Genomic DNA, 21,462 nt, shown 5'->3' with positions numbered 1-21,462 from the left:
GCTTCAAACAATTTTGTTTTGTTTCTCCATATTACCATATCTCTTGAGTCAATAATTTAATACAAGGATAACAACTCTAAGAAAACAAATTAGTTTAGAAATTTAAATCATTAAATTGACATTGGATCTCCGGTAGAGTCCCCATAACCGGTGTATCAAAACTGTGATTGATCCGACATACGCATTGCATAGTTAGTAAGTTTGTACACTGAACAATGCAAAGCTGCAAACAGTGAATGAATCAAAATAAATAAACATGAATGAATACCAAAACATGTACCTTTGCTACCATTGTTTATAGGGTCTTCATGCTTCACCATTGATGCCTCACTCATGGACACTGGAGTAAGGACATTATTTTGATCATTAACATTGTGGGTAAACGATGTCTTCAGTTGCAGATGAAACATTGTCATTAGCTCAATCAATCTCTCTAGTACAATAGTATGTGAGCAACACAATTATGTTAACTGAACATTTGCACTCAGATATCTCCAAATATCACTAGACAAAAACAGGCTACACTAGTCTGTCTAGCCAGTGGTAGCTGCAGCTCATTGAACACCATCCAAATCCTATGCCATTCCACCTCTTCTTCATATCCAGCTAAATCCAACAATTCCAACGTAGGACATATCCACACCATCCCCCTCAGCTAGTAGTTCATCTCCAGGTTTTCTCTAAACTCTTCATCCTGCTCCTTCTTAGACCCATTAAGACTGCATTTATAATTTACTTGACAGCCACAGATATGACTCTTAACATATGCTAATGAGATGAAAATGTCAACAGGCTGAAATTACAGTGAAACATGTAGCAGCTACATCCAAAAGCTAGACTAACCTTTTTCCCTGCAATAAATGCCCTTGTAGACAAATGATCAAGGCCTGATAAAAGTGTAAGTTGTCTGAGGTTTCACTGTATTGGATGATAATTTACTCTGCTTACCGGCTGGTGTGGATGGTCAGTCCTTTCAGCTTTAGGATATTCGTTATGTCTACATTGTTTATAGAGATAGAACCATCAATATAATGAATGTATTCTCACCTATCTTCTACAGGTTATGAATTTCATCATCCTTCTGGCACAGTTCCTGTTTCAATCTTTTGATCTATTTGACATGATGAGCACACTGATCGGAATTTGTCTTTGGCTCTACCAATTCCTCAGTGATCACTGTATCTGTCTTCTGCTTTTTGGATTTATTGAAGAGCTCTTCAACTTGGGCAAACCTCTTCTCCAAAGAAGTAGATTGGTCAAGCGGATCTGCACATTCCATCTTACAGACATAGAGATTGGCAGTTAGTCCTGCCCTAAGCTGAATCGAAACAAGTTTCCGGGCCCGTCCAAATGAATCCTGTCAAAGGAGAAATCCAAGAAGAAAAAGGGAGTTATAACTCCACAGTTCATGATCACAGCAAGCAATTCTTTCTACAAGTTTCCCTATCATTTGTGGAAATTTGCATTTATGCTTGAATTGGAACAAACCAGATAGGGAAGTAGGAAATATAGATTATGATAGTGTGCAGACAATCAAGTTCTGAACTTAAACAAACTATCACTAACATTGCAACTGTCACATGTAAATTAAAATAGGAGGGTATGGATCAAAAGGTACAAATTCTCCCCATGACACGCCTAAACCCATAGGAGCCTGTTCTCAAATTTATGGCACAGATTGCCCTCTTACATAATATCAAGACAGTTAAGAAAGATGACTATACCTGCATGTTTTGAAGGAAAATTAGATAGTTGCTTAATCAGGGAAAATAATCTCTTAGGCTGCGTTTGGTAATCATTCTAGCGTTTTTTCGTTCTACAAGAACAAGAAAACAGAATCTTCCGTATGGACATTTCGTGTCAAATACAGAATTTTCAGTTTTTGTGTCAAAATTCCATTTCAAAATAGAAAAATGGTGTTTGGTGAACTTGTCTCAGAACATGAAACAACAGTTGTGGTGTTTGGTCAGCAGAACAATATTTTGTCGATAATCAATAATTATAAAATGCCACTAATTAAAAGACTAGCATAAATTGATCATCTTGTTGGACAATATCAAAGTAGTTGATACCAAAATTACCGTCTGACAACTGAACAAAAAAGAAAAGCTGGTTTCAAAGCACAAAAAAAAATACACAAATAGCTATGCTTTGTTCAAGTTAAGTATCTAATCATTTTTTAGTTTCGTTCAAGTCTAAAGAGTTGAATGCATCGAGGGCATCTTTCAAGATATTTGTTCGATCCTTTGACCTTTCAATTGCCCCTTCCAGATATCCTTTCATATACTTGTGTGAAGTGAATGGTGATGATGACGTTGATGTTTCCAAAACATCGCGATGAAGGTGATGTATGTTGTATGGAAGAGATAGGCATTTCATCTTTTAACCATACAAACATACCACATCCACGTTTATCAGCTTATGTGGCAAATAAATATAATTAAGGTAATTGAATTTTGATGTGAAAATAAAAAAATAAAAAAAAAACCTAAAATTTGTCACAAATACAAGTCAATCGTGGAATTAACATTATCCCAATTGAGTTTGAATAACACAAAAAATATTGTCTTTTGTGTAAGCCTTTCGTCATATTTCTTATTTTGCATTGGCCTTTTTCACATCTACATAGTTGTGGTTGGTCCACCCACATGAAAAAGATACACCCATGACATTTGAAAATTCCCCTCTAATATTTTCTCTAGACTTTGTTATATATTAATCACTTTTTCCGCAAATTTCACAGTTTGTTATTGCACGTGGAGGTATAGAAGAAGTCATATGTATATATCATATTAGTTATATTTTATCCCAAATATACGAAATATCTCAAGCAAACATCATAAGAAATATAATCCAAAATGTACCACATAAGGAATATAATCAAACAACTTAATAAAAAACTGTCCAGAAATGTATCTATTTCAATTCTCTACGATTCTAATATCCCCTGTTGTCCAACCATGACATTTGCAATTCTTATCCTAATGGCATTCATCTTTTTTGCCCCATTTTGCCGACTTGCTTGTGATGTAAAAAGACAGTCTTGACTCTTGATGTGGGGGCTTCAATGCATCTTCCTCATCTTCACTCAGTTTCAAAAATTCGTCATCAACAGTATGCTATTCTAAGAAAGTTGTGAAGCCCACAACATGCAAATAATATTGACGATTGCTCTTTCAAAGAGAACAAACGCACTTGCCTTAAAATCTAGAATTTGTTTTTCAAAACCCCAAATGTACGTTCAACGACTATAGTTGAACAATTCTTTTGTTGTTCTTAGAGATCTTTTGGGCCTTTTGTAGTCAGGGAGATGATATCTCTCATCCCTGAATGGTGTCAAATACCCAGTTTGACTTGCATACCTAGAGTCTACAACATAATACTTTCTTATAAACGAAAGATTATATATTATTAAATATAAACTCTAATTGTCTAATATACTATAGGAAATTGAACAAAATAATGCTAATACCTGGAGGTGGATGTCGAAAACTCAAAGTAGGATCACTCCTTGCCTATTCAAAAACTTGGCAGTAATTCACTTTATCTTCCCGCCCCGTATACACATGTGAATCGCATGTTAAATGAACATACACACATCACATTCTGAGTTGTAGTCCCCTTCCGATTCCTATATTGGATTTGATCTTCTCTTGAAACTATCGCATGGATGTGAATACCTTCTATGACGTCAATACAGTTCAATGACATGTTGACAATGAAATAATACATAAAATATAATAGTCAATACAAATAACTAAAAAAATATTCATATGTTTAAACAAAATGTACCATCTTTTTAAAATTTACCTTAAAAAAGGTCTTTTGGTATCATATTGACATCCGGTGCTCTAATTTTTTCCTTTGCCAGACATCACATTGCAATCAGAAAGACTTTGAATGTCATACTAATTGTTTCTCCTGAGTGTTGGAACGTATTTTGAACATCCATATTACTTGCACCCTTTACAACAATGTATATGAATAATCCAATCTATTCATCCACCTGGATATTAGCCGTGCCCTTAACCAACCCTTATGCATAACATAATCACACGGGTTTAAAAAGAAATGACACTCTATTATCAACTGTTCGTAACATCTGTTGGGATGACAATTCAAAATCTCATGCATCATGACAACCCATTGATACGTACTATCTCTACAGGGTTTCCTAGTATATATCTTCTTCATCACTTGAAGTGTCACCTAATGTATATATTGACATAAATGCAATAAATTGACGACTAATGTTCAACATCAAACAAATTACCACATAACATAATGCAAATAAATTTTGAATTGTCATTCCAACAAATGTTACGAACAATTTATAATAAAACGTCATTTCTTCTTAAACCTATGTGATTATGTTATGCACAAGGGTTGGTTAAAGGCACAACTAACATCCGAATGGATGAATAGATTGGAATGTTCATATACATTGTTGCATATGGCGCAAGTAACATGGATGTTCAAAAAACGTTCCAACACTCAGGAGAAACAATTAATATGACATTCAAAGTCTTTCTGATTGCAATGCGACACCTGGCAAAGGAAAAAATTAAAGATGTCAATATGATACCGAAAGAGATTGCGATGAAATCCAAATTTAACCTTTTTAAGGTAAATTTTGAAAAGATGGTACATTTTGTTTAAACATATGAATATTTTTTTAGTTATTTGTATTGACTATTATATTTTCTGTACTATTTCATTGTCAATGTCATTGAACTGGATTGGCGTCATAAATGGTACTCACATTCATGCGATAGTTCCAAGAGAAGATCAAATCCGATATAGGAATCGGAAGAGGATTACAACTCAGAATGTGGTGTGTATATTCATTTGACATGAGATTCACATGTGTATACAGGGCGGGAAGGTAGTGCAAATTACTGCCACGTTTTTGAATAGCCAATGAGTGATCTTACGTTGAGTTTTTCACATCCACCTTCAGGTATTAGCATTATTTTATTCAATTTTCCAAAGTATATTAGGTAATTAGAGTTTATATTTAATATATAATCTTTCATTTATAGGAAAATATTATGATGTTGACTCTGGATATGCAAGTCAAACTGGGTATTTGATACCATTTAGGGGTGAGAGATACCATCTACCTGACTACAAAGGGCCCAAAAGATCCCCAAGAACAATAAAAGAATTTTTCAACTATAGGCATTCATCATTTTGAAATATCATTAAACTTACATTTGGGGTTTTGAAGAACAAATGCTAGATTTTAAGGCAAGTGCGTTTGTTCTCTTTAAAAGACCAATCATCAATATTAATTGCATGTTGTGGGCTTCACAACTTTATTAAAGAAAATGAAGAAGTTGCAGAAGATGCATTGAATCCCCCACATTAAGACTATCCCTTCTACATCACAAGCAAGTCGGCGAAATCAGGCAAAAGAGACAAATACAACCAGGATAAGAATTGCAAATGCCATGGCTAGACAATAGGGGATGCTAGACAATAGTAGAGAATTGAAATAGACACATTTCTGGACAAAGTTGTTATTAAGTTGGTTACGATTTGGATTATATTTCTTATGATGTTTACTTAAAACATTTCTTATAGTTGGGATAAGATATAGCTTACATGATATTTGAATGATATATATATATATATATATATAACTTCTTCTATGCCTCCACGTGTAACAACAATCTGTGAAATTTGCGAAAAAATTGTACTAAATATACAACAAAGTTCGGAGAACATATTAGAAGGGAATTTTTCAAATGTCAAGGGTTTTGTAACTTTTTCATATGGGTTGATCAACGACAACTTTGTAGATATAGAAAAGGCCAATGCAAAATACAAAAATGTGACGAAAGGTCTACACAAAAGACAATATTTTTTTTTTTTTGTCCAAACTCAACTAGGGTAATGTTAATTCCACGATTGACTTGTATTTATAACAAATTTTAGGTTTTTTTTTTATTGTCACATTAAAATTCAATTATCATAATCATATTTATTTGTCACATAGACTAGTAAACGTGGTTGTGGTATGATTATATGGTTAAAAGATGAAACACCTATCTCTTCCATACAATATACTTCACCTTCGTCGTGATGTTCGGAAACATCAACGTCATCATCATCTACATCACCATCCGCTTCACACAAGTATATGAAATATATCTGGATGGGACAATTAAAGGGTCAGAGGATCGAACAAATATGTTGAAAGACGTCCTCAATACATTCAACTCTTTAAACTTGAACAAGACTAAAGAATGATTAGACACTTAACTTGAACAAAGCATAGTTATTTATGTATTAGGAATTATGAATTAGAGTGATCTTCTCATTGTTCAGTTGTTAGACGGTAAATGTGGTATCAAATACTTTAATATTGTCCAAAAAGATAACCAATTTATGCTAATCTTTTAATTAATGGCATTTCTATAATTATTTATTATCTACCAAAAAAAAAACACAACGTTGTTTTCCTGTTCTAAAATTGTTTATGAAATCGTTTCACCAAACACCATTTTTCTGTTTTAAAACGAAATTTTGACACAAAAACTGAAAATTCTGTTTTGACATGAAACGTCGTTTCTAGAATAGAATGACCACCAAATACAGCCTTATAGTGATATGCTTCGATAAGGCACATCATGACAGACTCTTCCATGAAATAACCATTTGCATAGATCATGACAAATCAGAAATTAAATTAGAGAAAATCCTGATGATGCATACCTGTTGTTCATCTCCTTGAACTCTTTCAAATGCTTCATTTGCCTTCTGTTGATCTCCGAAAATGGTAAATACAAAGTATTTTTGTCCTCTGAGCATTTCCAATTGCCCCCCCAAAATAAATAACAGGGCAACTTCGAATCTATATGTCTGTATATGTGAGTGTAAATATAAAGATGTGGATCTTACACCAAGGTTTCCTAGGTCATATGAGTTAAAATTGATCTAATAAGATTATTCTAACCATCTAATTTCACTATCGAACCTCAAAAATACTAATAGTAGTGGTCATAATTTCAATCTTATTATCTTTTCGATATAGAAGATCTTGAAAACACCCTCGTTTTAGGGTCCAAGTACCCAGTCATGTGACATGTGCCATCTTTCAATGGTATTGCTTTGTTTGAATTCTCAAAAGAAAAGATTTCCATCCATAAGGTATGCGCAACCTGAAATTCTATTTTGAATTTGTTTGGAAATATGTTCAGCAATTCTTCCTCAGGAACATCAATTGGTACTCTATGGAGCATCAGCTTTTCCTGTTTAGTTTTAGGCACCTATAATTTCAAGAGCCAACATGAATAAGCAAGGATTGTCATTGGGTAGACAAAAGGTAAAAACTATTATAGTTCCAACTTACATCTTTGTGGGGTAACATTATAGAATCATCAAATCCATGCTCTATCTTGGCAAAAACTAGTTTCACTGCATGACATGCATCATCTAGACAAATATGTGGCGCAACCTCCTTCCAAAGTTCTCAACACAGAATGTCAAAGATTTAAAGGTGAATAAAATTAAGCAACCAACAAAGTCATACATCTTGATAACAAACTATGAACCGATACTACATTAACGGTCCCCAGCAATCTGATGTTGCCTATTTATTAGTGGAACTTTATATAAGACCTCTGTTTAAGGCTCGTGAGTGCTTTTGATGTAGCTATTGGATGCTATAATTTAATTGGAGTGCCTTCTATGGAAAGGGTTTTTGATGTAAATGTTGGATGCTACACTTTTGGTTGGCATGCCTTCTTTGGGAAGGGATTTTGGTGTTACTGTTCGTTGCTGATGGTTCAACTTGGTTCATTTAACACGACATTTCTTTATCTACTGGTGTTTGATATGTTTGAGCTGATATTGCTACTGCCTTATGATGGTTGATTGGAGTTCTCTTTGTGCTCGTTTAAGTTCTTGTTGGTCTAAGCTGAAGCTTTCTTTTGCTATATGTATACTCCACCTTGAGGGGAGTGTTAGAGTATGTGTGTAGGTTGGAGGTGTATGGGTGTCCATAGACCTCTGTACCATGAGATGGTATTTGTTACAAGTTATCTATGTTAGTTAGACTTTCCTATTAGGCTTTAGAGTGCTACTCATATTATATCTTTAGAGTCCTACTCATACTATGTAATTGTTTCAGATTAATATAAAGAGACTGGCTCATACATCATCTATTACAAGCCTTCCTCCCTCATTCTCTCTGTCTCTCTCTCAATTCTCTTCTTCACAGAATCTGATTTAGCTTTCTCTACATCTTTCAATAGGATAAAATACTCCATCCAAAACAGAATCGGTCTAGGCATCCTTGAAGTTTCTAAGATCTGTTTAACCCCACCCCCAATAGCCTTGCTGCTTAAGGTAACAAGGGTCCACGCAAGCTGGAAGACACCCTAGAATCTGCTGCCTGACAGGCTGAAAGTATGGCCCAAATTATGGGGCCAGCATTGAACCACTTTTGACCCCTTTTTAGATCATATTTAGATCCCTATGGTGTGGACTAGTTTGAGACCTTTTCGCCCATTGCTCACCTTAATTTTGTTTGGGTTCTCATCTCTTTGGCACGTTAGCCTTGATTGGATATTATATCAGTTAAATGTTAATAATGCATTTATATATGGTGATTTGTATGAGGTGTACATGGAGAAACTTCCTAGGTATGTTGCTCAGGGGGAAAAGATTAGGAAAGTTTGCAAGTAACGTAAGGGATATATGATTTGAAAAATCGCCAAGAACATCGTTTGATTATTTCATCCCTATTGTTACCTAATGTGGATTCACACAGCGTTATTCTGATCATTCAATCTTTGTTCGTCATCGGGATTCCAGGGTGATTGTATTGATTGTGTACGTTGATGACATTATTATAACTGGTAATGATTCATTTGACATTGCAAAGGAGAAATCTTATTTACATCAGCATTTTCAGATGAAAGATTTAGTGCAACATATTACATATATTTAAACTATACCAAGGAGAGCCTTGGTCAATGCCAGCTCAAATCTTCTATAAGATGCTCCACACAATCGCAGCCTATATTCTCAAATACTCCCAATGCAAATAGCAGCCTAACCCCTTTGAATATGCCCCATCAAATCCAGCAAAGGACCAGGCCAAACCAAACCAAATTAACTCAAGACTGGACCTAGTTGGGCTGGCTGAACTGTCTTGGTCCTTTTCTCTTCATGCTTCGATTTACATCGACTCTTCCCAAAAACTCAAGGTCGAGCTTTAAAGAGTGTAGGGGAAAGCTTGGTGTGGTGCACATCCAGTTTCAAACCAAAACAGTATTTTGTCCACTCACAAACATGGGAGATGAAGTCCTCGAGACGTAGTGCTTTCTCTTCGGAAAACTCAGGTGGGATCACAAACTCTACATGGTCAACTTCTGGATTACTCTCAGTTGTGAATGGAACATTTGTAGAGTCTCCGTAACTGTTTCTTCAACTATCACTTCAACTGTAGTGTCAAGTTCCTCATCATCCACTACCCCAAATTTTCTTGCGTCAAGCTCTTTAATGTAAGCCTCGACGATAGGAAAATCAAGGATTGGCTTTTCCTTGGGAAAAACAAGTTGCTGGAATTGTTTCAACATTGACCTCGACTCCAGGATCTTCTGCTTCAAAAGGAGATCTCTTCTCTTCCCAAGGAGGTGTTATACATGATTTTGAGACGCCCAAATGTTGCAACATTCAAGCCATTTGATTACCCAGTCAAGCCATACGTTTATCCAGGTTAATCAGCTCCCTAAGAAGATAACTATGAACCTTTGGGGCGTCAGCCATGTCAGAGACACTTAATTCATTGCCGGCCATAGTTGGCTTCAATATCAAATAATGAAAGGCTAGGTCAATGATGTCCTAACCTTCAGCAGGATCAAGGTACTGACAAACAATAGGTTTTAACGCATGGTTCCAGCAATAGAACACAATATGGACAAAAAGACACAGCCACGGAAACAAAACTAAAAATAACACCCACTGTCAGCAGAGCAGGATGGGCTCTAAAACTCAGGAAAACACCATGACTCAAAAATAGCAACTCACAAAATCTGACAAAGAATCCAGCCCAGTCGAGAGTAGGAATCTTAAGGTGGATCAACTCTTAAAATTTCCAGCTTATTCTGATGGTTGGGTTATGTGATATGGAAGAACTTCAAAATTAGTAAGATTTTAAAAAAGTGACCCAAAGCTTTCAGTAACACACAGCCATTAGATGGTACTGAACTCAACATCGAAGGAGCAGTTCTAGTAGGGGATTACACCCTCAAAATCTGAGATGAAACTATTGGACAGATCTGCAGTTGTGTGGACTCGATGTGATGACAGTTAGGAGAGTAAACAGTAGTGACACATGGTTGGAACATGGATTCAATATCAGATTCTGCCGGTGGTTCTATGTTGTGCTTCTTCAGTCAATAAACAGCAGCATAACAAGGAGATATCGCAGATGTACAAAATAGTAATATATGACGAAGAAGGATAGAAAAGGGGAAAGAGATATGACCAAGGCCCCTCATCTATGTCCTTGGTCTGTCTCTCACAGACTTTGGTATCTCACCATGGAATCTCAACACATTGAATCACACAGCAACGCGAAGCGCAAATGAAGCTCTCTATTTTTTAAACTTAAATCATTCGTTTGTCCGGCCCCTACTCTTTATTAAATAATAAAGCAACTATTACAAAATTGGAAACTTCAACATTGAAACTACTCCTATTCTAAGATCTCTATCCTAGAAACATTACAAATTAGAAAGTAATAATAAAAAGGAAAACATGTTCTTAGCTATCTCATAAAATCTTTAGTCCAAAAACTCTTCAAAACATAAATAGAAACTAACTAAAATCTAACTTAATCGATGACTACAACAACTCAGCCTTATCCCAACTAAATGGTATTGCCTACATGAATCCGTGCAAGGGTAAAAAATAATAGTAATAGTAAAAGGAAAGGAACACAACAACAACTCAGTAAAACCCACCAAAATTGGGTTAGCTACATGGATCCTTTCCCTACTCTTAGATACTCTCCATGCAAACAGCAGCTTGGACACCTTTGATTTGAATATGCCCCCATCGAATCCAGCAAAGAACCAGGCCAAACCAGACCAGATGAACTCAGGTCTGGACCTGGTTGGGCTGGCTGAACTTTGTCTTGGTCTTTTTCTTCTTCATGCTTCAATCTAAATCATACACACACAGCCATAATGCTTACTCTATATTGAGGAAACAATTGTTCTACCACCACCACCATTAGTCTCAAAATCAATATTCATTATTGAGGAGCATTTGCCAGTCCTACTTAGCCAATTTTGTAAGTTTAACTTTCAACTTCATGTGCATAGATGGTAATTCAATTTAGCTTCGCAGCATAAAATGTTACCCAATCCAAGGGAGTATTAAATAGGTTCAACAACACAAACAAGAAGAAATAGTAAAATTAAACCAAAGAGTGCAGGTAAGCAATCTTCTATATAACCTTTGATGAAAAGATAAACTGAATACATAATGAGAATTAGGAATTAGAGTGATCTTATTTTTATTTTATTTTATTTTTTCGGGGTGGGGGACGTGTGTGTGTGCGTGTGTGGGGGGGGGGGGAAGGGAGCAAGGGGAAGGAATAAAAGAATTTAACGATGGGATAGTAAAAAACTTGACACCTTTGGCGCCATGTACAACCAAATTAATTAGATCAGACACCAGATATGCATGACAAATCTACAGATGCCTATTGACTATGACTGAGGAAGTTCCGTCTAAATTATACCTGTTGAGGGGACTCAAGGTCTGGAGAGCTCTTAGAAAGCTCCACAACAGCTTTACGGTTTGAATGGCACCGCATTACTTTTCCCAAAAACTGCAATCAAGAATGTAGCAAACTAAAATATTATTTATCATGGAATAATCCCATGAGCAAAAAAGCATCCCAAAGCGTGACTCCTCATTTTGAAAGTGTACCTTTAAATCTTCATCTTTCATAAATGTCTTCAGATAGCCAATGTATCCACTGTCCTTCGTGCAGGATCACTTAAGCTACAACCGAGCCTCTTATCATAGCAATCCAAAAACATCTTTCCAGCCCCCTTTGGAACCCTTCATACCCTGCTTTTGGGTCCACCTGACAATTTCAGCGAGAACGTAACCACATTAAAGTTGGTGTATTGAATTAAAACAGGAAAATGGTTGGGGAGGAAATTACAACCAAAAGATAAAAATAATAACTGACCCTCTCCCAAGAAAATTTATAAATACCAACCAAAAAAACATCTTCATTAAAAAAAAAAAAAAAAGATAATAAGACGCATTATTGAGCGAAAATCACCAGTAGTAAGACGCATTATCGGTAAACAGAACAAGCAATTCAGACACAGAATTAGTACTGCGCAAACAGGTGGCAAAAATGTTCTAAAGCTATATTTTTAAGTTGTAAAGCCATCAGATTTGAACAATCTCCAATCGTCACCGTGCAACAATGGGTGCATAATGGACAAAGTCTCATCTTGGCCAATTTATTAGACACCTCAAACATATACAAGTGAGAAGAGACCTGCAGTTCAAGGTCAAGGTTTGTAGGCTCATGCATACTAACTAATGTCATGGTTTTCCCAGAGATTTCACATTTTCTGCTGAACCCAAAGAATCAAAATCCTGGTGCTTTACTCAGAAACCGTTCAATTTATCCAAAACGTAAACTTGAACAACGCCCATTTATTCAAATAATTAGACGAAGTTCGAATCGTTTTTATAAGTAACAAGAAGAATTCTCACTATAAAATCCACCCCAAGAGATCTAGAACTTGTAGACAAGCTAACTCACACGGTAGGTAAAACGTCGTGGGGAATCAAGATTAAACATTGAAGGCATCCATCTTTTGTTAACAGAGAGACGGCAGTTGGTAAGGATGGGTTGGAAGCTCACCTCCTTTCCTACGGCGTCAATCTTCTTATCCATTGGCGACATGGTTCCGAGGCACTCTGTGAGACACACACATGCAGTGAGGTTTCTCTTATCCATTTACATTTCTTCTAGGGTTAGGGTTCACTTGTAGGTCTTCAACGGTAAGTTTGGGCTTTCAAAACAAATGGGAATGGTTTCTATTGAAAGACATAACAAAGTTAAAATGGTCTTTTCAATTTTTTAAAAAGGTTTTAAGTTAATACCGTGATTGAGAGTTTGAGACTAGCTAGGTACGGTTGATATTTTTCAAAAGATTTGGTGTCACATTAAATTAATTCATGTGAATCACATGGGTGGTATAAGAAATTTTTCCCTTTATTACTCTCCCTTTTTGCAACAAGAATATAAGAATAGACATCATCAACCGTCAATCAATATTCGCAAGCCTCTTGTGTGCTGCTCAATTAACAACAAAATAGAAGAAAGGGGCGGGACCTGCACCTTGCATGGTGCAAGAAAGATACAACATCATCAGGATCCAGATCCTCTCCGTAGAGGCTATGGGCCATAGAGTGATCCCACGATTGGAAGGACCTGGGCACACTTCTCAAGGTCACCTCAACTGTGACTTGTGAGATCACTCTATGGTCCATGGACTCTATGAAGAGGAATCTTATCCGCGGCATTAGCCTACTGAGAGAGAGAGAGAGAGAGAGAGATGGTTAAGTTTGCTTAGTTTATATGATTCTTGTATTAGCCTTCGACATATTCAACAACATCAATGATAAATATGGTTCTCCCAAAAAAAAAATGATAAATATGGGCAAAAAGAGAATACTTCTAATAAATATGTAGACATCCTGGACCCTTGAAGGGTAAATTTGACATTTTACCCTATCATGTAATAAACCCAAGTTACCAGGTCCCTCGTTGTTCAAGGGGCTGAACAGGTGACCTTCCAGTAGTTAATTCGAGCAGAACAACCCCAAAGCTGTAGATATCACATTTCTCAGTGACTTTCATTGTGTAAGTATACTTTGAAATGAAAAACAACAAATTCTCAGATTATAGAAACGAATAGAGAGAAAGGGAGTGGAAAATGCATAAAGAAGGGAATAAAAGCTGAAGTGATAAAATTCTTACCAGGGGCAATGTAGCCATATGAACCTGCAAAGGTAGACATGGATTTTGAGAACGGAAAGTCCATCAACTTAGTGTTGGATTTTATATTATAAAATATAAAATTAGTATTAAAGTTTCAAATAATACCAAAACCCTTTTCCCCATTTTTGCTTTTTGAAAATTGTTTGTACACAAGTAAGAACAAATTGAAAATGAGCTAAAGTAACTTTTTACAAAGTTTAATCCCATGTTGATTTTGGATGAAATGTGTGAGAAGTATATAAGAAGGATAATTTCTTAAGGGTGCAAGCCCTTTGGAGAGGAACTCTCCCTTGTCATGTGTGTGTGGCGATTCCTAGGGTGCTTTTGAATCGCGTACGCTGAAAAGACCTCATACATTGATCCATGTATATACAGGAAAGAGTACTAGTACATTAGATTCATACACCCATTGTATTAGACATGCACCTATACGTACTTCTCCTCTATAATAAAAGAAGTCCAAAATGAGATTACTTTTTGTTAACGTTTGGAATCCTCTTTGTTGGGTGAAAGTGCTCTCTGTCAACATTCTGTTTACTTAGTGTTTTGCAGACAATTGCCTCTGTTTTCCCAAAAACACTATGTTTTCTATTTTTCGTACACAATATAAATATTGAGTATAACCTTCGTTCTTCCCTATTGCAAACACTTATTGGAGTTCCACCTTAAATGTTTGGAGAGTTGATTTATCTTGGAGGTGAGGACGTGTGGTCAACCCAAGTGCATACATATACGGGGCGTTCAAATACCTTAAGGAGAGTATTTTGATATGACTCAACTCTACCTGTTTTGGAGATATTCTGTTTACATTTCTGCATCTTTACTTTGAACTGTAAGTGATACTCTCCTTTTTCATTTAATAATATTTATTAAGTGTTTGTCAAAGTCTTATAGCTATTGCTTATATTTTGTTTCTTACACTTAGCCAAGCCAAAATCTCCGACGTGAGCCTCCATACTTTCATCCAGTAAAATGTTGTTTTATCATGATGAATTATTTTAGGTTTGCAGTCACAGTGTAGATAGCACAAACCCTCTGTAGCCCCAAGAGCAAAATTTCCGACTAAATTGCTGGGGTCCACCCTCTACATAGACCATTATTTTTTGGTGAAGTTGCTGAGATCCATCATCTGGAAAATAGGGGTATTGGGCATAGTTCCCACTAGGTAATTGTTCAAAAGGTTGCAAACCATTAAGCTCAACACAGTCACCTATGGAAGGTGGAATTTCACCAGATAGCTGATTGTTGTTCAAGTATAGTGACCCCGACATCTGCGAATTTCTCAAATTGTCTGGAATTGCCCCTGAGAGTGAGGGTGAGAGTGAGAATCGTAGGAGCATGATGCTTATCACTATCAAGTGGTTGCTACTCCTACGATTCTCACTCTCACCCTCAATAATCGCTGCTACTTCGATTCTCACTCTAGGTGGCTGATGCTCCTTTGAATCTCAGATTCAATGGCTGCTCTTCCTCCGATGCTCACCCTCAATGGCGGTGCTTCTCCTACAATGCTTACCCTCAATTGCTCATCCTCCTTCAACAGGCCCTTTAAAGTCCACTCTCAATGGTTGCTGCAAGCCTATCATTGAATGGCTGCTACTTTCTTGTTCTAGGGTTCAAATAGAGTAAAAGAGGTGAAAACAAAGTAAAAGAAATGGCTTTTTTATTCATATTTGATTTTAGGGTTAAAAGAGAAATTTTTATTTCTAAACTAACGGTGTTAGATTTTAAGGGTGCGTTTGGCATTTTGGGAATTTAGGTTGTGTTTGGTAACCAAGAGAAGAAAGAAAAGAAAAGAAATGAAATGAAATGAAAAGAAAATTATTTGTATTTTATCATGTTTTCTTATGTTTTTTACAAGAAATTTTTTTTTTTTTGAGCAAATGAAAAACTTCACAATTCCCAAGTGGAATTTTGAAATTCAAAAACTGAATATTTTCTTAGATTAGGTCATGCCAAGTGCAAAAAGAAATTCTTAAACCAAGAACAAATACTTTTTTCTTTTCTTCTCCTGGCTGCCAAACACAGCCTTAGGTTGGTATCTCATATAAAATTTCAAAAAAGGGGTGGTACAAGATAACTATTCTTTCTTTTACTACCAAAAAAATAAATCTTACTAAAAATACAAGAAAATACAAAAAAAATATAAAATTTTTTCTCTTCTTCTCTTCTAATGATAGCTAAATATACATATACATATATGTATATATATATATATATATATTTTTTTTTTTTAATTTCTTACTATTTTATTTTAATTTTTTATTTTTTGTTTCCTTTTTTGTTTCATTTCTTCTCTTGGCTCCAAACACAGCCTTATAAGTAAATTACAGTCTGTACAGTGTTCACTAATTAACAAATGTACTGCGTTAACCCGCAAGGTCCGTGACAGCTTACACCAAGACTAAAACGGAAAACCCCCACCTAGAAACTCCCAGGGACATCTGGAAGCCCACGGTTTCAGTGGCGTTGGCGTACGTGTAGGACCATCACACATTCACATCCTCACCTCTACACGTCTCTCACAAGAAATGGAAGGAAAAAATCTGCCTCTGGTGTCTGGAGTGGACCTTCCTTATCTTCAACACACCTTCCTTTTCCTTGCTCGCCAAGAACAATCCAATCCCTGAGATCAACTCATCCTATAAAAACCCATCTACCATAAACCCATCTCCTCACTTTCTCTTTACTACTACTACTACCTTCTGCGATAACAATGGCGACGAAAGAGATGGAAGTTGTGAAAGGTTTAGACTTGCAGAAATACATGGGCCGGTGGTATGAGATTGCTTCTTTTCCTTCAAGATTTCAGCCCAAGGACGGTGTCAACACAAGAGCTACATATACTTTGAGAGATGATGGTACTGTTCATGTCCTCAATGAGACTTTTAGTGGTGGGAAGAAAGGGTCCATTGAGGGGACTGCTTATAAGGCTGACCCTTCTAGCGATGAGGCTAAGCTGAAAGTGAAGTTCTATGTTCCTCCTTTCTTGCCTATCATTCCTGTTGTTGGAGATTACTGGGTTCTTTATATCGATGATGATTATCAATATGCTTTGGTTGGGCAGCCTAGCAGGAAGTATCTTTGGGTATGTTAATTCCATCATCATTCTCTGTAGAATTCCATCATCATTCTCTGTTTTCTACGGCTTTTTATTTCTTCTTTAATGGGTTTCTATGGAGATTTTAGTTTGTCAGCCTTATCCCTTTGGACAGTGATTGACCAAATCAAATAGCTATTGGAATTGAAGCTGTTTCATTCTTTAGGTTTCTATGACAATGAATCTGTTTTCCACAATTAAACAAAAAGAAAAATCTGACTTTGTGATTCTTTTTCTTGAGATGCTTCTCATTTAATATTATTTTTATATCATATTTATTAGTTTGGTCTTCTTCCCCAGTAATTTTGAGGACGACACCCACCCCTCCCCCCGACACAAAAGTCTAAATTTTTAAGTGTTTTAGCTTTGACTCATATCTACCTTTGCTGCTAAATTGAGATTTAGCTGGTTGTGGATAGCATGCCTAAGGGCTAAGGTTGCTTTTGTAATGGGGGTTCTGAGAATAGCTTTTACCTCATCGTGGTAAGGGAGAAGGCCCCGAATCTCATTCGCATTCCATATTTTCTCCCCTTCCTAACCACAATTCAAATGTAACCCTATGGTTTTGGGGAAGTAACCCCTAACTCCTAAGTGTGAATTGGTCAGAATTCAGGAACCCAGTTATTTTCCCAAATTTTAATTTTTCACCCATCCCCAACCACACAAAGAAGACCCTGATTCAATACCTCCTTTCCATACTATCATTTTTGTTGTTGGAGTTTATTAGATTTTTCATATTGATGATGGTTGTAAGTATTGATTTAATTGGGTAGGACGAGGAGGTCATCCCCTCCTCTGTTTTCCACAGATGTTTTAGTTATTTCCTGTGGGATTCCTCCTTAAAAGTTAGTTTTAATGGGTGGCTGTGGAAGTGTGGAGGATATTAGATTCTGAGCTTATCCTCTTTGCAAGTTCCATTTTTTTTTTGGGTTATGAGAAAAGAGAGCTTTTCTGCATTCTCTCCTTTATTCTTGGAATGGGTTATTCTTCAGGTTTCTATGACAATGAATCTATTGTCTATTTTAATAATAAAATTTGACTTCCGACTCTTCTCTTGATGTAGATCTTTTATATAATTTTTTTGTTCCTATTATGCTCAGATCTTATGTAGGCAAACCCAAATGGATGAAGAAATATACGATCAGCTCGTGAAGAAGGCAGAGGATGTGGGCTATGATGTGAAGAAACTCCACAAAACACCACAGACTGACCCTCCACCAGAGGGGGATGAAGCAACACCCAAGGACACCAAAGGCGTTTGGTGGATCAAATCCATCTTTGGTAAATAAAATAATAATGGTGATGTTAATACAAATTATGGGTTTTATAATTTGTTTTGTGCCTAATGAGGAAGTCCAATAAATCCATAGAGTTGGATGTTTGTTTGAGACAATGAACCTCTCACCTCTCTGGTTTGTAAAGGTGTTGTGTGTATAGTCTATAGAACACTAGAGGTTTGAATATAAGACTATTATGATGTTTGCATTTCGTTAATTCTTCTTAAATGTGAACTCTTCAGTTTAGATAATTTCCAGGAATGAAGTGTCTACTATTGCTACTTTGTTATTCTGTTGTTGGATCCATTTAAATGCTTCTTAGTTAAGTTTCCATGATATACCTTCTCTGTGGATTCTTCTTTGCTACTTGTCTTACATGTTTGTTTTCAAGGGGAAGTTCGTCCAAAAATTAGTGTTCCAACTTCCAAGTGAAAGCTCCTCTTGTGCATCATGGATCCAATGTTCTGTTCATCCCCTTACAGTGGCTACTGTCCATGAATAGAGACCATCTTCTCCTTACCCCAGGAGTCTAAAGGGAAGAAGAAGACGTGTAGTAGAAGGATAGTCTCATCTTACAAACCAATACTTTCTATTTGACCAAACCATGGTTTGGAGGAATTGGTATTGGACCACCAATTACTTCTCTATTAAGTTTCCATGCAAATTGACAAAATTGAGTTTGGGAGGAAGATGACAAAAATTGCCCAGGTTGGGTGCTTGTACTACTCCACATGAAAGCTACCTTCACCTGTCATGACCCAATCTTTTTAATCTCAACAATATCCAGGGAGAAAAGTAAATCTACATTTACTAGTAAAGCTATCTTTTTACTCAAGGAGTTGGGGAAAGAACCAAGTGCATCTTTTGTTTTGAGTTTTTGTTTTGTAAAAAGAGTGAGAGAAGTTTGTGTGATGTATACAAGTGAGTTCTATGTGTAAGTTTGTAATTCAAGACCCATATGTAAGTCTTGCTTTCCTAAGTTTTTATTTCTCATGTATTATGATTGCAATTAGAAAATGTAAAGAACAGTTTGCTTTGTTAGAAAATTTGTTAAATATTTCTTTTGCTTTTATTGAATTTGATTTGTTTTTTTATTCTCAAGATCCAATTTATTTCTTTCAGCTTCTAAACGAAGAAACAATTAATTTTGTTGAAATCAAATCTAGGAAATGGCAAATTCCTAAAATATCTTAGGCTATAAGAGTAGAATCTTTGGTATCGTTTGACAATGTTTCGTTTTTATCGTTTTTGCGTTTTCTTGTTCTCAGAAATGGAGAAACAACCTGAAAGCGTTTGATAAAGTTGTTTCGTTTCACCCGTACCTAGAAACATAAATCAAAATTTTTTCCTATGTACAATTCTAGAAACGACTTTGAAAAAACAAATCGAGCTTGTTTTTTCGTTTTTAGAATTTGAGAGGAAAAAAAAAAAAAGTTGTGCCACGATAAATCTCTCAACTATTTAAACCTAAAAAGAGATAATTTGACCATTTCTCCCTTTTGAGCATCTGATGATACTATTAGGTTTTTTAGTGGCATTATGTCTGCAAAAAATGTTACGAAAAATAGATTTATCAGACACCAAAAAATTTGTTTTTGTTTTTAGAAACATGAAAAGCCGTTTTTGTTGTTTCCAGACAGAAATAGTAGAAAAGTTATCAAACGGTGGCTTTATTTCTATGGAGAAAAATTATTTTTCAACTTTTTTTCAGAAAAAAAAAAAAAGGAAAATAGAAAAGAAAGAGGTATTGAAGCTGCGCTTAGCGACATGATGGGGAAACAAACCAATGAGTGCCAATTGATCACCTCCCCATGAATTCTAACGGAACCCTATGCAGAGGACCGAGATAACTTATCATTGGCATGTTGTTTCCAAACAATGAGATCATGAGAGTTGGGCCCAAGGTTTTGGCAATTGAGAGATTTGGTCATAACCGTTGCTCCCAAACTCTGTCGAGGAAAGGGCAAGTTTATTTCACATTTAAGATACCCTTGGGAGGTCCATAAATTTGTTATTCAGAAGTTAAATGCTAGAACTATCACATAAGATCAGAATTATTTCAATCCTCGACTCTTCGAAGTCCCAACCCCACTCCCCCATTGCAAAAAAAAAAAAAAAAAAAATACCATTAAGAAGAAAGGATTGAATTCACATCATTGTAGGATTGAGGATTGAAGAGAAGAAAGAGAAGTTCTCTTAGTGAGAAGCCAAAAAATTAATTGTTTTGGGAGCTTTACCATATCATTAGTAGATTTTAGATATACACTAAGTTTGGACAAAAGAATGAACATTCAAAAAAGAGGAATTTCTCTGAGAGGCTAAATGCACTTTCTATGGTTAGTCAAAAAAAGTTGTAGATCAACAAAATCAGTCCAAATTTCTCCAAGAGTCCATCTCATAGCTTGTGCATACTTCACTCTCATGAGCATCCTCGAAGATATTCGTCATTGGTGCTTCTTACTCACCCAACTCACTTTATAGATCTTCGATATCTTATTACCACACCGGAGAAAGCGAGCAAACAATTTATCAATAGCTCGAGACACTGAGGATGGTAAGGGAATCTGTTATGTTTCCCGTGGTTCAAACAACTTATCAATAGCACCAGAGAATGGGGATGGTAAGAGAATCTGTTACGTTTCTTATGTTTCGGGTAACTTATTTATTGGGTGGTTATTTTTTATGGAATTAGTGTAATACTGGAGTTTATAGATTGTGGGTAAGAATTGTAGATCATGGACAGGAGTAACAACTGGATAACTACTTATCTATTGTACTCATAGTAATTGAAGTGATGGAATAGATAAAAAATTGAATCTCAATTAATTCTCCAACTCAAAATCAAAATAAGAGAATACTTGTTGATCTTCGGGATTAGGGAATTGTGAAAAAGGAAAAAGATCTTTCATTGCATTAGAAGGAAATTATCTTCCCAATGTGCCAAATATTGTAGTTGATAAACACAATGGATACTCTTGCCATGTCCAAGGCTTGATTTCCACCTCCCACCTAAACTTCACCCATAC

At 35.9% G+C, this 21,462-nt stretch overlaps 2 protein-coding genes across 3 annotated transcripts; one reads left to right on the top strand and one right to left on the bottom strand.

Annotated features, from left to right (window-relative positions):
* Window positions 1–89: 89 nt before the first annotated feature.
* Window positions 90–13,092, bottom strand: LOC122084356. Of its 2 annotated transcripts, none has more exons than XM_042652538.1 (4): window positions 12,815–13,092; window positions 11,956–12,115; window positions 11,765–11,854; window positions 90–1,357 (listed from the first exon to the last, which is right to left on the bottom strand). In XM_042652538.1, the coding sequence occupies exons 2-4, from the start codon at window positions 11,974–11,976 to the stop codon at window positions 1,112–1,114; spliced, it is 357 nt and encodes a 118-aa protein (XP_042508472.1). In that variant the 5' UTR covers window positions 11,977–12,115; window positions 12,815–13,092; the 3' UTR covers window positions 90–1,111. The 2 variants fall into 2 exon arrangements, with proteins under 2 accessions (XP_042508472.1, XP_042508471.1); XM_042652537.1 differs by having other exon boundaries at window positions 12,917–13,092.
* A 3,483-nt stretch (window positions 13,093–16,575) lies between these two features.
* On the top strand, window positions 16,576–18,725 carry LOC122084991 (temperature-induced lipocalin-1). Its single transcript, XM_042653410.1, has 2 exons — window positions 16,576–17,147; window positions 18,260–18,725. Exons 1-2 carry the CDS (start codon window positions 16,776–16,778, stop codon window positions 18,446–18,448), a joined length of 561 nt encoding a protein of 186 aa, XP_042509344.1. The 5' UTR covers window positions 16,576–16,775; the 3' UTR covers window positions 18,449–18,725.
* The last annotated feature ends 2,737 nt before the right edge of the window (window positions 18,726–21,462 follow it).

This window comes from Macadamia integrifolia, chromosome 7 (assembly GCF_013358625.1).
Source record: "Macadamia integrifolia cultivar HAES 741 chromosome 7, SCU_Mint_v3, whole genome shotgun sequence".
Lineage (NCBI taxonomy): Eukaryota > Viridiplantae > Streptophyta > Magnoliopsida > Proteales > Proteaceae > Macadamia > Macadamia integrifolia.
The sequence above is the reverse complement of the archived record's forward strand: the minus strand, read 5'-3'. Positions and strand labels throughout refer to the sequence as shown.

Coding starts and splice junctions, on each gene's coding strand:
- LOC122084356 (XM_042652538.1), bottom strand. CDS start 11,976: ATGAAAGATGAAGATTTAAAG. Junction 11,855..11,955: donor TGAAAGATGAAGATTTAAAG/GTACACTTTCAA, acceptor TCTTGATTGCAG/TTTTTGGGAAAAGTAATGCG. Junction 1,358..11,764: donor ACCTTGAGTCCCCTCAACAG/GTATAATTTAGA, acceptor CTCCTTTGACAG/GATTCATTTGGACGGGCCCG.
- LOC122084991 (XM_042653410.1), top strand. CDS start 16,776: ATGGCGACGAAAGAGATGGAAGTTGTGAAAGGTTTAGACTTGCAGAAA. Junction 17,148..18,259: donor CTAGCAGGAAGTATCTTTGG/GTATGTTAATTC, acceptor TATTATGCTCAG/ATCTTATGTAGGCAAACCCA.